This window comes from Oenanthe melanoleuca, chromosome 12 (genome assembly GCF_029582105.1).
Source record: "Oenanthe melanoleuca isolate GR-GAL-2019-014 chromosome 12, OMel1.0, whole genome shotgun sequence".
NCBI lineage: Eukaryota > Metazoa > Chordata > Aves > Passeriformes > Muscicapidae > Oenanthe > Oenanthe melanoleuca.
This window is the reverse complement of record NC_079346.1, coordinates 10,618,325-10,633,967: the sequence shown is the minus strand read 5'-3', so window position 1 is coordinate 10,633,967 and position 15,643 is coordinate 10,618,325. Positions and strand designations below refer to the sequence as shown.

Sequence of the window (15,643 nt, the reverse complement as noted above, 5' to 3'; positions counted from 1 at the left end):
TAACAAATTGGAAATTTTATGCTTTGTTTATAATTATTGATAGGATAAAACTTGCAAGAGTATCTAAGTCTTTCCAGCAGCTACTGTCATTAGGCACAAGCAGGATCAGGGCTCTTATTCAGTATTTTGCAGGCAAATAACAACCCAGGTTTGTTCCCTGTGGTGTGCAAAGGCTTTCTGTGACACCTGGCAATTGTGTTCCAGGCAGAAGGAAAGGTCACAGGAACACCTTGCCTGTCTGAAGCTTTGGGTTTTTATATTTTCTTATTTGGTTTCACATAAAAAGAGGGCTGTTACATCTAGAAGGATGCTGACAGGCAAAGTCATGGTACTGCATCAGTATGAATTAAAGAAAAACAAGGACTTTCTGTCACAGGGATGAAGAAACAAGAATTTCCTGGAAGAGTTCTCTTTGCCAGCTTCCCATTAGGTTTCATTCACTTAGTGCCATTTAGTGCATAAATTCAAATACTATTTCCCTGAGAAATGAAGGGCTATATTCAGTCAGCCAAGTTGCACCTTAATCTCTGTGCCTAGTCAGCAGAAACAAATACAGGTCCCCTAAAGAGCTTAAGTAAGACATTGAGCAAGGAAGCTTGAAGGTAGTAGGAGGTATGGGGCAGAGAGACTTAGCCTGGCTGAGTCTGTTGCATATCAGGGTGATGAGCCCACAGGAATAAAGTTAATTCTCCACTGAACAAGCAATGTCTCAATTTCTTCAGCATTTGGAGGTATAATAGATCCTGCACTCCTAAAATCAGTCTGTCTGCCAGGTGCATTGATAGCTTGACAAATCAATTGATCAGGGACAATGACAAAGGGAGCAATGACTGCTACACATGGATTGTTTTGCAGCCTTCAGTGGCACTAAAGAGGATTTGTAATGCACAGCAAGTTAAATATGGTACATGACCTAACATCACCCTTGCTAATTGGTGTTAGACAGATACCAGAGCATCTTTGCCCTGTTGCTTTTGTGTTTGCAGTGGACTCTGTACAATCCTTATGGTCTGGATGGATGCTCTCTTAAATTGTCCAGCTGAGCAAAAGCTTTGAAGCAGGTGCTAATTGAAGAGCTAGGACAGGAGTTTCTACATCATCCTACATGCTTTTTTAGTTTAAATATATAAAGATCTAAGCAGTTTATTGCTGTGACTACACTATATAAGAGGCATTCAAATCCTTAATCAAGATAAAGTTGAGGAATTCCCTAGCTGTTAACTGCTGTCATTGTTTTATGTTGTCAGTTCTTTAATATTTCACTGTTCATGTACTGAAAATGTCAAACTTGTAGCCTTCAAATGATTTTGTGGTTGCTTTGATGTTGCAATGACAAATGGTCTTTTTAAACAAACAAGTTATGTTTATGCTGCTAAAGCTGGATTTTAAATAGTCACTGGTCAAATCCTGCACCACTTCTGTAATCTCCTTGCTACTTCTGCTATAGTTCTAGCCCAAGTCTATAAAAATTTTATCTAGCAGAAACACTGGGGAGGTCCAAGATAAGTCACTTTCATTTGATGACATTCCAGTAAAAGTAGGGTATTATTCATAAAAATGGAATATTCAAAGATAAGTATTTGCTAAAATGTGTATTAGACTAATTTTTTATTATCTCTGCACAGTGGTTATCTAAGAGTCACTTTAATCATAGAAGTGATGCAACTGTTTTAGAGCAGAAACTGGAATGGTAAAATTACCATAATTGGATCAAAAGATAAAATTCCAAACTCCAAGCAAAATGCTGGAGACCCATTCTTTGGCTGAAATTCCACCTTTGAGTGTTCTGGAGAGTTTTTCAAGTTCTCAAGTTAAGGACAGTGTTGGTATTTGAATCACAGAGAGATACCAGTCCCAAAAGAAGCAGTGGCATCACTTATGCTGGAAGAGCTGTGTAGAGCCCAAGCCCCCATGGAGTTATCCAGCTCAGGGGCTGATGCTGGTGCCCACCTGCATCTTGAACCTGCAGCAGACCATGGTGGCTCTGTCTCACGAGTGGCCTTCCCTTAATCCATCCTACAACACCTGGTTGAAGGTCAGGTCGATGGCAGGTCAGGGTGACAATGGTTTCCCTGTATTCCATCTGGAAATTCTGCACCTGCCTGGGGTTTGCTGTTGCTGCATGGAATGCTCTGGTTTCCCTTGCAGCAGTGAGGCTTGTGTGGGTGGTTTACATGTTGGTGATTTATCCCTTGCTGCCCCATTTAGGGCCCTGGTGTTCATTGCCCATGGCGCTGGCGAGCACTGCGGCCGCTACGATGACTTGGCCCAGAAGCTGACAGGACTCAACTTGTTTGTGTTTGCCCATGACCATGGTGAGTAGCCTAAAACTGAACTTGATTTACAGGCCTGTGCTGAAGTAAATGCCATTACAGCTACTCAGCAGTGACAGAAGAGCTAATAAAATATTTACAGCTGGACATAAACGAGAAAGGGATTATCTGTTGCTGTGTCAAGATCTGCATTTAGAATCTGTAAAAGCTGTCCCTGTTTGCTTGGTGTTTTCCTTAGCCTTGCCCTTAACATTGCTGCTGGTGGTGTTTTGACCTCACTCTAAGGGATTATTTCCCTTTCAGCTGTCTCTTGGGGCTGAGGTGGTATTGCCCACTGTGGAACAGTGCCATTTCTGGAGCCATTTCTGCTGGGTTCACTCTCACTGTCCTAAGGGATCCCAGATGGGAGGCTGAAATGTCAGCACAGATTTTATACACTCGTACAATGTGACAGCAGCACCCTTGAAACTGGAGAGACAAGAAGGCATCAGACACCTGTGAGCAGTGCAGTGTGTGGATCAGGACATCCCAGCAGTATATTTGAATTTTCCTGGTTCTCTGGTGGCCTCCTGTCACACATCACACTTGCAACTTCATAACTTCCCTGTGCTTGGAGATCTCTGCTTTGATTTTACCATTGCAGGCTACTGCTCCCTGTGACAGGCACGCTGTCAGTATCAGGAGCAGCAAAAGGAATCAGTGGGATTGATGGTGCAGCAGACAAAATGCAAGGCCAAGTTCTGACAGGTTGAAATGGGATGAATCCTGGTGTAAATCTGATGTCCTTTGGGCAGATTATCCACTGACCTAAGGAAGCATACTGCAGTTTCCTTGGCTGAAGCCAAGACTCAAACCTGCCCCTAGCTCTCCTCAAAGACAGAAGTGTTTAGAGTTAGAAGATCCTGAATGTATGTGAGTCATTGCTCCATTTATCTGTGAGAGGAAAGGCAAAACCTTATTTAATCTGGGTACCAAGGCTTTCCCTTGCTCTTGTGACTCACTTTTGGTCACAGCACTACACTTGATGTGCAGAAATGACCCCTATATTTTCTCAGAAAAAGATAATATCTAGTCCTCAATACAGCTTGCAAGGAAAATAAATAAAACCCATGTGGCTTTTTTTTTTAACAATTGATCACATGCCATGTTTGAGGCTGGCTTTGCAAAGAGAGTTGACCTGTGCAGGAATATCCTTACTCACCACCTAAGTCTCTTTCTCCCTGTGTAGGCAGGGTGTTTCTAAGTGTTGATTCATTCATTTTGATGCACTTCCTCCTGAGCTGGAGGTAGGCTAGCAGGAGTCTGCAGTAATGCCAGTAGGAAGTGTCTCCATGCCCCTCTGTTGATCTGTATGGAATAAAGTTCATGGGAGGGGATGGAACAGGCCACATGCTGCTCACCCTGTGGCTGCTCTTAGCAGGCACAGCCAGTCCATACAAAAAGTTACTGAGCTCCAGGACACACAAGCAGCTTATTCAGTCTCCATGAGCCTGTGAGGGATTAGAGTTGCTCTCTGTGCATGCTTAACACTGTGCCTTAGCTCCTCATTCCCATAAAGCTTAAGAAAGGTTTTGAGAAGTAATAATAGCAATAATTGAAGCAGCAAATCTAGAAGAAATGATAAAACATTGTATTTATCACATGGATTTGATACAGAGAATGTCTCCTCTGTTGATGGAGAAGGGTCTTTGAGGTGCATGTTCCTATCAGGCAAGTTTTGTGCCGTGTGATTATTTGATCTCTTTTTCCTTGAATATATTTTTCATTACAGAAACATAAATATTTCTTGGTGTTTTGGCTGTTGTTTTTCTTTAATAAACTAGTATTTCTGGATTAAACAGTGCAATTTGTACAAATCTGGTTTCTCAGGTCAGTGAACAACTTTGTTCTCCCTGTCAGACCTACAGTTTTGTTTGTAAATTCCGTTTTCCTGATCAGAAAAGAGAAGAGGGTGAAAAGGAACCTGAAAGCAGAACAATGGAAACACAGTTGTGTTACACAAAGAGCTGATGTAACTGAGCCTTGATTCACTGTGAGTTAGAAAGACAATTAACATCTTTTATGCTCTGTATAATAATCTTTGCACTTAAAGAGGCAACCACCAAGGATAAACTTCAATGAAATACAAATTACAGCCTGAGCTAAATGCCAGTGAGACCTGAAGGATGTAAACACCTCCATTGCTAAAACTGCTCTGGTCAGACTGGGAGATTTAATGTTTTTCTCCACTGTTTTGTCTATTCTGAATCACTTCAGCAGTGTGTTCCCCTTTGTGCCCTTTCCTTTGGATATCTTTGGGCAATATCAATTATTCAATTGTGCTAGCACTACAATAGCTGTCTGTTCCCTACCTCATACCGTGGCTCCCAGTCCTAGGAGCTCAGTGTAGACTTCCTGACCTGGATATTTGTTCTGGTTCTGGTATTCTCATATCTCATTCTCTGGATAAAATTCCCAATACAGGTGCATTATCCATGAGATCATTAGTGCAGTTCCACAGCGTGGCAAGTGTGATTTCCCAAATGACTCGGGGAGTTACCAGGGCTGTAGAATGCGTGACTTGACTGATTTATGTTGTGTCTATCCTTCAGTCAAAAGAAGGAAAAATAATTTCCATTTTTATTGCTGACTCTGTAGGAGCTCACACATGGGCTCTAAATCTTGCCAAAGGCTGCTCTGCATCAGTGTTTCCTCTTATGCAAGGCTTCACCAAAAGGTGCTTCACAGACTAACAAACACTGCACTCCAAACTGTGTCTTAGTATTGCCCTGTGTAGGATATCCCTGGCTCACTCCTCTCAGTATATGTTCAAAATTTGAACATTTACTCTTTGGAATATTTCATTGTAATCACCAGACTGCTGGACCCCATAGATATGTATTAGAAATTTTCTGTGGTGGTGGTGGAAATTGAATTCCAGAAGACCTCTTAACCTTACCTTACATCTAATATTATTAAATGGCTTTGGTTTTCATCAACCCTGTGAAAGAGGAAAATGGAATTTCTGTGTAATACAGTGCTTTTTTCCTGTGGTCTATTATAAGGTGTTTTTAACAGGCAGCTAAGTGTTTCCCATGATTTCTGGGTTTGCTTGGCATGCAGCTTCATGAAGGCAGAATTAAGGCTGCTGGGATGACCTTGCTATTTCTGCAAGTTTAGGTATTTTGAAACAACATCTCACCTTTTCAACTTCATTTCGGTATTGCTATTATTTTATTATGGCAAGATTCTGATGACAGAAGAAAGAGACAAACATAATAGATTATTGGCAATCAATTTAGAAAAGCTCTCTTAGAAAGAATACCTGTGGGGGATTCATCAAAGTGGAGTGATACTGCAACTCTTCAGTCAGCTGCAGATTGCAGCTTCTTTAGTTTTAACACACTAATTTTAGGAATCTGTAAAGCTGAGAGCCAAGGAAAACAAGAATAAAGGCTAGAGAATGTGGCTTTGTTTTCTCAAACCAAGCATTTTGAGTTGGTAAAGCACATGATGTTCCAGCCATCCTTGTCTCTCTGCCTATAACATCTCATTTGCTGAGATCTAGTGCACTATGGTTGCATTACGTGGCCAGAGCCCAGAAAAACCACAATTTCACCTTCAAAAGTACATGTCAACTAATAGCAGTCAGAAAGACATTTCCAAGATACAGGGGCCGCAAAAATGTGTTCATTTTTTTCTTACACTTTTTAATCATAGTTGAAATTAGCTCCCTTTCTCACTTGGACTTCTCCTGCTACTTATGGGTACTGTGTCTGTCTTACATGAAGATGAGGAGGGTGAAATACTCAGCCCTAACCTGCTGGCAGTTCCTAGCCACCAGATTCACTTCCATCCTGATTTCTCCAGCAGGAATAAACCCCCTACCTGTCCTGGTACATGAAGACCTTTGACTGCTTCACCCTTTTTGAAGCTGTTGAATTTCCCACTCTTGAGTTATGTGTAATGTCAGATCAAAGTAGAGGGAAAGGTTGCAGCTCTAACAGCTTATTCACATTCCTTAGATGTTTCTAACTGAAGTTCAGCTTGCTTTGGCAGCCCTGCTGCTGCTGCTGCTGCTTTGTGTGTGGTGAGCATTTCTGATGGGTTAGCAAGTCCCTCTCAGACACCCACTGGTGCTTCTTCTCTCCGTTAATTTTCTCACTGCTTTCTCTGTTTAATGAAGGATTTATTTCTAAAATGTAGAAAATAGCTGGAGAAGATATTTTTAAATGCATCAAATATTAGCTGCTTTTGTTTTGTTTTTTTCCAAGTGATTGCTATGTTGTTCTTGCAACTGTTAAAAGACCATTTTGTTGATGAGAACAGAAGGCTTTTATTTATTCATAGCACTGGGAAGGATTGGTCTACACAGAAAGATTAAAAAGAACTAAACATGGTCAAACTGGGAGGGGAAAATTACCAAGAAGGATGTCAGAATTCATAAGAACAAGAGTTAGGGTAGCACAGCAAGTGTGAAGTATCAGCTCATGTACATTAGCATGCAGGAATGTTCTGGACAGCAGCATTCCCTGACACTGTGATGGGGCAGGCTTCAGGGCAGCCTCCAGGAATGGAGCCAGGGAAGCCTTGCAGATGTTCCTTGGAGCTGGGTTGCCCATGGAGCAGCAGCACTGCCCCTTGGTGCTGGGTGTGGGTCCATGACCCACTGCAGCCTGCTCTCTGCTTCCCCTGGGTGAGCCCATTGACTGGAGCAGGGAAGGTTTGAAGTGCTTTTCTGCAGAGCTCTGGGAAAGAATGGCACTCACTGTTTGCTTTCCTTTGGCAGGAGGCTTACAATGGGTATTTTCACTTTTTTCCAGCTGAGAGCTATAGGTTCCTTTTAGCAGGGACCCCAGAGGAGATGGCACTGCCCTGGCTGCCAGTGCTGGTTTATCCCTGTTTTGACTCCCTACTCAGTACAATCCCAAACTTTCCTTGCCTTTCCCTCTCCAGATGTGAAGGTAGCAGTGAGGGTCATCTGCCTTCCAGGCAGTGGTGAGGAATGCTAGCCCTGTGTGTGGCACACAGCAGCTGAAACCACAGCATGTAATTGCAGGGTGAGAGTTCAGCTACTGCAGTGCACCATGGAATGCCTTAGGCAGTGAGAGCACAGAGAGAACCTGGAGAATAGGCATCCTGTAAAACAAATAGCTGGTGAGTAAACTACTTGGTCTGCCTTACTTCTCTAGCTCTGTTTTGGCTGTGGGGATTCTCATGGAAAGAGATGAGCTGGGAGATCAGCCTGAGCCACCAAGGAGCCCCAGGCAGAGTGAACCAGTTGTTTCTGACCTCCAGCTCTTCTGGAGTCACTGATCTTGTAACTCTGGATCTCAGAGCAGCAGTGACAGCTTGCTGAGGAAACCATGTCATGCAGTTTTAGCCTCTTTGAAATGATAGGCAAAATTATTGCTACAGCTAAGATACAACTTTTCCCATGCACTGAACAAGCTCTTGGACACAATCTTTCAACTGGACAGTCGATTTCCCCTTGCTTCCTCCCAGGCTGCTGCATGAGCCTGGCTTCTTTTGGTGGTTGTGAGATGGTTCCTCCCAGAGGGACCACAGCTCATGCAGGAAAAAGTCCTCTGGATACACCTCCTATAACATAATGATGCTGAAATGTACCCATAATTGTATTATAACAGTGTAGCCCAAGGGGAATATCCCATGGCACAACAGGCAGTTGTAAGCACTTTGAGATGGCCTTTATTAAATGGAGGTTTCCACATTATTCTTGTTATTTTTGAGGAGGTCATTAGAGACTTCTGCAGTCCAGCCTTGCTCTGGTGAAGTGATCTCTGCAGTGACTCTGCTGCTTCATTCACACTGGGATCACACAGTCCCAAATCTCTGCCTCACCACATGGCATCTTTCAGGTCAGTCAGGGCTGTTTCCAGTAGAGAGGAGCAGCTCTGGGTGACACATACCTGCAGTGCCTCTTGCTCCAGAGGAGGTCACAAGCCAGGACTTGGAAAGGCAAATGCAGCCTTTGTTTGGTTTGTCATGTGAAGGCAGATGAAACAGCACTGTCAGGACAGGAAGCAGCTAGACCACAGCAAACTAAAAATAAAGAAACAGTAAGGCTCCACACAGCTGATGTGTCTGATGGAGCACACAGTGCAGCAGTGTAGTATTTTACTTTAAAATTTTTGGGTTGCAGGGGATACTCAAAGGTGGTTCCTCTCTACTCCACTCAGGGGGATGAGATTTTATTTACTTCATGGACTTTCCTGCTGGTGTAAAAGAGGGAAAACATAGTCTTGCACCTGTCTTTCAGGCAAGGGAGTTTGGAAATTGTGAGGGCTGGATGCACCTTTAGCACAGATGCACAGAAGGGCACCTGAAATCAGACACTTACTGTCATCAACTGTGAGCTGTGAAAACTTGCCAACCACACCCAGGCTGCTCAAAGCAATCTATTTGTTTATCTGACCCTGACCAATTATTATTTTTAAGACATATTTAATTGTGGTACAGTCAGTGAGTTAGGACAGACAGGTAAGCTCCATGCTATAACCCAGAGCTGGATGCAGGCACTATTGGGATGGGGGAAAGACAATGCAGATGTTTCTTCATCACTGCCCCTGCATGTGGATATCACTGGATTATAATGTTGGGCTGCAGCAAAGTTTGCAAAAGAATGGTTGTGGTTTCCTCAGTTTACTCTGTCCTCCCAAGTCCTCAACCATTTCCTCACTGCTTTGTATCCACCCTAGAACAAAAGGTTATTGAATAAACAACATGTCATCCAGTTGAACAGGATCTTTGGCTCAGGCTCTGGCTGGGCTGAGCTCACTTGTCATCCAGCAGAGCTGGGGTGTGGGCTCAGAGGGAAGCAGAGCTGGGACACATTTTACTCCAGTCGTGCCCCATCCACCGTCTGGCATGAGCCATTCTCTTTCCTCACTCCATCAAGGTGCTGAGAAGAAGGTGCTGGAGCCCAGCTCCCCTGGCTGTGTTCTAGCCCACTTTATGATGGAATCCCTTTTGGGGCACACTGGGATCTGGCTTTCTGAACAAAATGGGCCAGGCAACCCACCCCAGTTCTAATTATCCACTGCTTACTAATGAGCAGGGGGAGAAAAGTCAGTGGGTCATTCCAAGAGACAGGACATCTTCTCAGCAGCTGCTTCTTGAACAAAGGCTGGCTGTTGTCCTTCCCTCAGGGAGGCGTGAGGCTGGCCTGCAGTCCCAGGGAGGCTGACACGGCAGCAGAAGGACAGAGAGCTCCCCTGGCAGCCCTGCTGAGCTGGGGCTGCCAGCCTGCCCACTGCCCCCTGCTCCTCAGCCTGCCACTGCTACCTCTGTCTGCTGACAGACAGACAGCAGGGCGGAGGAAAGACAGGTCACTCATTCGGGAAACTTAAAAGGGCTTTTCTTCCCATGGGGGTTGAGTCCTTCTGTTTTCCCTTCCACAGTGGGCCTTTGAATTTGTGTGTGGTGCTGATAATGTTGGGCCTAAGTGATAGGCATTTCAAATGAGTGGTCCCAATAATCAGGAATAAAACATCCTCTTTTTGGACAAAGGGTTCACTTTGGTGAATCTGAGAAACTAAAGGGGAAACAGCCCTGACTGAACTCAGCTCATTTCATCTTACAGTCTGTTGTTTCGCTCTTGTTGTTTCAAGATTCTGTGCAGTTGTCATCTGTACTCAGTCTTTACCTGTATGAATTAATCCCCAAATCAAGGGTCAAATTCTGCTTTCCCAGCTGCTCACAGAAATGTAGGATAACTCTGTCACTGTGTCAGAAAGCAGGTTCAAGCTGCAGCTTGTAATTGCATTTCACATTAGTGCAGAAGGGTTGGCAACCTCATGTAATGTTTTCAACAGCTTGCTTGCTCTCCCATAACCAGCTCTGCAGGCTGTGGGCGTATGTCTGCATGCAAGATGCTGGAGGGTGGAAGGACAAGGACCAGATGGTTATTAGAGCTGAGACTGAGAGAACAGATCCTTTCATGTTGCCAGCTATGTCTCTTATCTGGGGCTGCTGGACTGACATCAAACTTGCTTCAAACTTTGTTCCTCTACTGACTTCTGTGACAGGACATTAGTTCATATCATCAGGGACTTTGGCCTCAAGAAGCATCAGAGGAATCTGTATTCTTTAAAGGAAGGAGTAATAAACTGATGTTGCATATAATATCTGTGGACTTTTTTAATTACTGGTGTGGATGATGGGGTGGGGAGCACTTTCAGCCAGGTTTCAGGGTGGAAATTGAGCATGTGCTGGAAGGCTGCTATTCACAGGGACCTTGACATGTGGAAGAAAGGGACTGGAAGGGACCTCGTGAAGTTTCAACAAAGGCAGAGTTCTGCATCTGTGGTGGAGTAACCCCATTCAGCATTAAAGGCTGGGCACTGAATGAATGGAAAGCAGCTTTGCAGAAAAGGACCTGGGGATCCTCACAGACAAGCTGAACACAGGTCAGCAGTGTGACCTTGTGGTGGAGAAGGCCACCCCATACTGAGCTGTATTGAAAGATTCTAGCCAGCAACCAGAGAGAAGTGATTATTCTCTTCCATTCAGCGTTTTTGAGACCACATCTGAAACACTGGTTCCAATTTGCTCCCCAGAAAAATGAAAACATTGATGTACTGGACCAAGGCCAGAGGAGGGCTGTCAAAACAATTAGGGTACTGGAGAACAAGATGTGCGAGGAGAGGCTGATAAAACTGGGATTATTTAGCCTTAGAAGAGAAGGAAGCTTTAAGAAGCCTTATTTAGGCTTAGAAGAGGGGATCTTGTTGGTGTCTACAAGTCTCCAGTGGGAGCATGTGGTGACAGCAGAGCCAGACTCTTGGAGGTGCCCAGTGATGGAATGAGAGAGCAGTGACACAAGTCACAGCACAAGAAATCCCAGTTATGTACAAGGAAAAATGTTTTCCCCATTATTATATGGGGGCAGGGAGGTGGGGACATCTCCAGCTTTGGAAATATTTAAAACCCAGCTCAGTAAGGCCCTGAAAAACCTGGCTGAATGGGAAACACTTGGAGTAGGGGATTGAACTAGATAATCACTGGTATCCCAGCATCAAATATTTTTTATGAACTAAAGATAATCCTAGATGTTAGTATCTGGGATGTTGCTTCCAAAAATAAAACGTGGGGGGTTTTGAAATGGGTGGAAAAAATTACCTTCTTAAAAGCAGATTTAAATAGTACCTGCAGTTAAAAACAGCTTCATCTTCAAGGAGATTCTTTTGGACATTTTTGCACTATGAGAAAAAGAAAGTGTGTTTATTTCCACCTTTACAGGCACATTTTTTCCATAGCAACAGCATTTCATTAATGTGCCTAGCTTTCCTATTGTTTGTCAGATGTCTAATTTAGATGAAGTTGTTTCAGGAGCTAATTACTGATGATTCCTCACCTACAAATGTGTCTTCATACAAGTGTGGACTTTGTCATCCTATTGAGTTACACTAATGACTATTCCAAGTTACTGAACAGCCTTTGAAAAGTGAGGGGAAAAAACATATTTTTTATATAACTCCATTTGGATTAAAACATTATTTGGGTTCCTTCAGTACCTTTTTAGATAGGTAACAGGAGTCAAAGGAGCACAGTCCAGCTCAAATTAGTGCCTATTTCAGCACTAACCTGGAGAAGAGCCTTATTAAGGGGTGTTGTGTGCAAAGACAGCTCTGATTGGCACAAGCAAAGGCAAAGGACAGGCAGATTTATAAAGAGAAGTAAAACATATATCCAGCTAATAAACGGCCTGAACCTGCCATTTCATCTTCTTTTTTCGTGCTCTTTGTGCCCTGTCTACATTAGAAACTGAGAATAAAATAATTCTTGCTGAACTGAACAGTCACAGTACCAGGGGAAATGATTCACTAAAGCAGCAAAACTTCCCATAAGAGAATGGTTTTTTTCTTATAACTTCCCTCTGAAGTCATGGGAAGGCTCGCTCAAGCTGCATGATTTGTGTGTTTTGATCCAAACTGTGGTGCTCAGCCACAACCAAAACTTGCACTGACAGACTCCCTGAGTGAGGCAAACCTACCCCACTGTGTGTGCTGGGAAATGGCAGGAGCTGGTGCAGGGTCTGAGCCATCAGCCTCCCACAGCCTCCTGCTCCTTCATGGCCCAAGCTCTCGAGTTCCAGGGCTCCACTTGACAAAATAAAGATGCAGAAGCAGCCCATATACTGCTTTTCATAATTTGTAGTTCTAGTGCTCATTGTTTGTTTATTTGCTCATTCATAAAGTGTGGCATGTTGTCCCAGAGCTGGAGTGTCTGATTCCAGCTGGTGGAAATTCTCCCTGCTGATTTTCCTGGGAATAGCTCTATTTGTTACAGACCATGAGCAGACCTTTTAAGGAACTCTCAGAAGTCCTAAAACTAATAGACATTTTTTTAAATAACAAAAGATGTAGAGATTTTTTTAAAAAACAGAATGTTCTCTATCAGTACCTTCAAACAAGTGCATATTGCAGCAACAAGCCCCAGAGGGAAAACAATCAGTGCACAATAGGAAAATTAATCCTTTGTTGATTCACATATTCAGGTTCTTCCCTCTTCAGTAAGTCCAAGTGTTGCAGAGAAACAGGTTTGGTTATTCAGTGTCTGGTGGATTTAATTTAATACTGCTTCTCCTATTGCACTTTCATTTTGAATGTAAAAGAAGGAATTAATTTGATTAAGACGCAGTCCTGCTAGCAGCACGGGCAGGAAGACACTCCCTGTGTTATCCAGGCACTTCTTCCTCCAAACAGCATCCTTCTGTCTTCTTCACAAGTGGTCAGAGATCAGCTTTAACCGAGTTTGGTGGCCAGCAAACACTGCTGCTGCTGAGCAGGCTGTTCTAGGCTCTTGCTCCTCTGACTCTTTGACGTCCTCACATTTTGTCCCAGTGTACTCCTGCCCACATTAGGGCTGTTTGCCAATGTTTTTCTCTTCTCCATCTATTAGCTACCCACAACATGTTAGTTCAGAGCATTTCTCTTTTGGTTGTCTGTGGAGCCTGGCAGAGCATTAACATGAATTGCTGCCATTAGCTGATGTCTTTCCCTTCTGCACCACACATCCCATGGGCCTTTCCTGCTTCTGCTTCTCCTTTTCTCTTTGAGACATCAGCTGATCCCTACTGAGGGATCAGGTGCCACCAGCTTTGCCTCTCTCTCCTTTGGGGATGGTGCCAGTCCATGAATGCCCAGCCCAGCCCTGCAGCCTCTCATTTCTTTCACAGTGCCTCTAGCTTAAAGCCATGTTTATAATGTGGTTCTTATGTAGTTTGGGGATTTATTTCTCAATTTCTTGAGCCTTAATTGCTTCTGTGCCACTACACACAGAATGCATGCTTGCATCCTCTGAGGGCAGCAGCTAAATGCCACTAACTTCACTAGGGCTAGGATTTGACTCATAGGTTTTAAGGTAGTTTTTCCTATTTTAGTAAAAAATAGCATATCTTGGACTATTATTTTAGATAATAAAATATCATTTTTAGCATTTGAAGTGTACAGGGAGCTATAAAATCATAGTTGGAGCTTGGGGAAAATGATTTCAGAATTTTAGGAAATTAACCTTGATAATTGAAAGCCTCTGGCAGTGTGATCCTCTTCACTTCTGAGGCCATTGTTAAAATAAGGCAAAATGTCTGGTTAACCTCTGGTTCATTCTCCAACCCAGATGAGATTCTCCAGCATCCCAGTAACACCCTTTTTAGCCTTGAGCCTTATTTAGAATGACAAAATGAGGATTGCAAAAGGTCTCACAAAACCTAAGGCCATTTGGAAGATATCTTACCTGAAGATGTGTGTGGAGCTCACTTTGAAGTCTTCTGTGCATTCTGGCAGTGAGGGAGCCATGGGGGATTTTGATTTCATGCACTAAGACACCAAATAAGAACTCATCAGCCCATTTTTGTGAGTAACACCCAGTCCTCAGATGGGAGCAGCTGTGCCAGCTGTGGCCAGATTTCAGTGACTACACTAGAAAAGCTCTTTTGCCTGCATTTCTGAAGGCTTCTCTGGATTTCACATGACTTTAATCTGGCCTGTGTTCTGCTGTGTTCCAGCAGTGCTGCAGTTTTAGCTGTGGGTACCTCCTGCAGGTCATCCTTCCCATTAGTGCTGTGATCAGTCCTGTGTGATTCAGATCAGCATGTGCCTCATTCTGTATCACACTAGTAGACTATGCAAAAAGGTGTTGGGAAACTGCCACTTGGCTCTGCCACAGGTTTGTCTTGGCTCTCAGGAATAACACTTCACCTCACTGTATCTCAGGTTATTCATGAAAACATCTGAATGTGGTGTTGACCCACTTCCAGAGAGCTTGCAGCTCAAAAACCATTACTGTGAATGTTTCTTCACAGTCTGAGAGAGAGCTTCAGCCAGTGAATAGAGCAGCTTTTAATGAAACATCTCACCCACTCTGAAAGGGATGAGGCAGAAAAATAAGAAAGATTAAATTGCACCTATATAGCTTTTCCTTATATCCAGATTCTAAGCACATGCCTTGAGAACTGCTAAGGAGTGGGCTGTGGATGGAAAACAAACAGTCAGATGTCAGGTAATTACAAGCTGCTTGATTAGTTTGGTAGTTACACATCCTTTAGTTGAATTTATCTTCAGGATTGCACCTGGATACTTGACCACTTCACCAACAATGCAGAAAAGTTACTGTGTCAGCCATTCTAAGTTATTCTAAGCCTGTGCTTTACTCCACCCTTCATCAGTATTGCTCCATGAATAGGAGAAACCTGTTCTAACCACAAGGTGAGATTTCCCAGAGCATTGAAAATGATGCTATAGAGCCTGTCCTGTGGCACTCAAGGGTTAATTTCTCTGAAGATGCTGTCTGCAGATTCAGTTCATGGGGAGAGCTGTTATACCCACAGCATCTCTAATGCTGGGATTTATTCAGGGCTTGGCAGTACTCTCTAATCTGAGAATTCTTGTTTAGCTACAAAAATAAAATCTAAAAAAAAAAGTGCTGAATTGTAGATGGTACAAAGACTAATGCTCTCAACCCAGATCTCTTAAAATTGACATTCTGCCTGCTACATTTATTTTCTGGTTCTGAATTTATCCAAGACAAAGCCTGCTGGCAGATCCTGGCAGTTTCTCCAATGCTACAGAGCGGGCAGCCTGACCCACCGTGGTGCCAAGTTCATGCTCAGCTCACTGAGGGGGAAGGGAGGGGAGGCAGAGGACACTGAGCTGAGCCTGCCCTGATACCATCTGCACTTTTGACTGCACTCCTGTGCCTTTTCATGAACCCTGCAGCTCTCCTGCCCAGATTTGCAGAGAGCTCTCCCTGAGCTGCAAATACACCCTTGCTGGCTGATTGTGAAGTAGCTCTCACAGCCCAAAAACACCATAAGGGTCCATAACCTTCAATAGCTCAACACTTGCATCTGTGCATTGTTTACTGAACTG

General features: G+C 43.6%; 1 protein-coding gene across 4 annotated transcripts in view; it reads left to right on the top strand.

Annotated features, from left to right (window-relative positions):
- MGLL (monoglyceride lipase) overlaps window positions 1-15,643 on the top strand; it is a 101,548-nt gene that overhangs the window by 58,590 nt on the left and 27,315 nt on the right. For all 4 annotated transcript variants that reach the window (XM_056501138.1, XM_056501140.1, XM_056501137.1 and 1 more), the window contains one exon: window positions 2,209-2,315. In XM_056501138.1, the coding sequence (XP_056357113.1) occupies window positions 2,209-2,315 (107 nt within the window). The remainder of the gene's footprint in view (window positions 1-2,208; window positions 2,316-15,643) is intronic.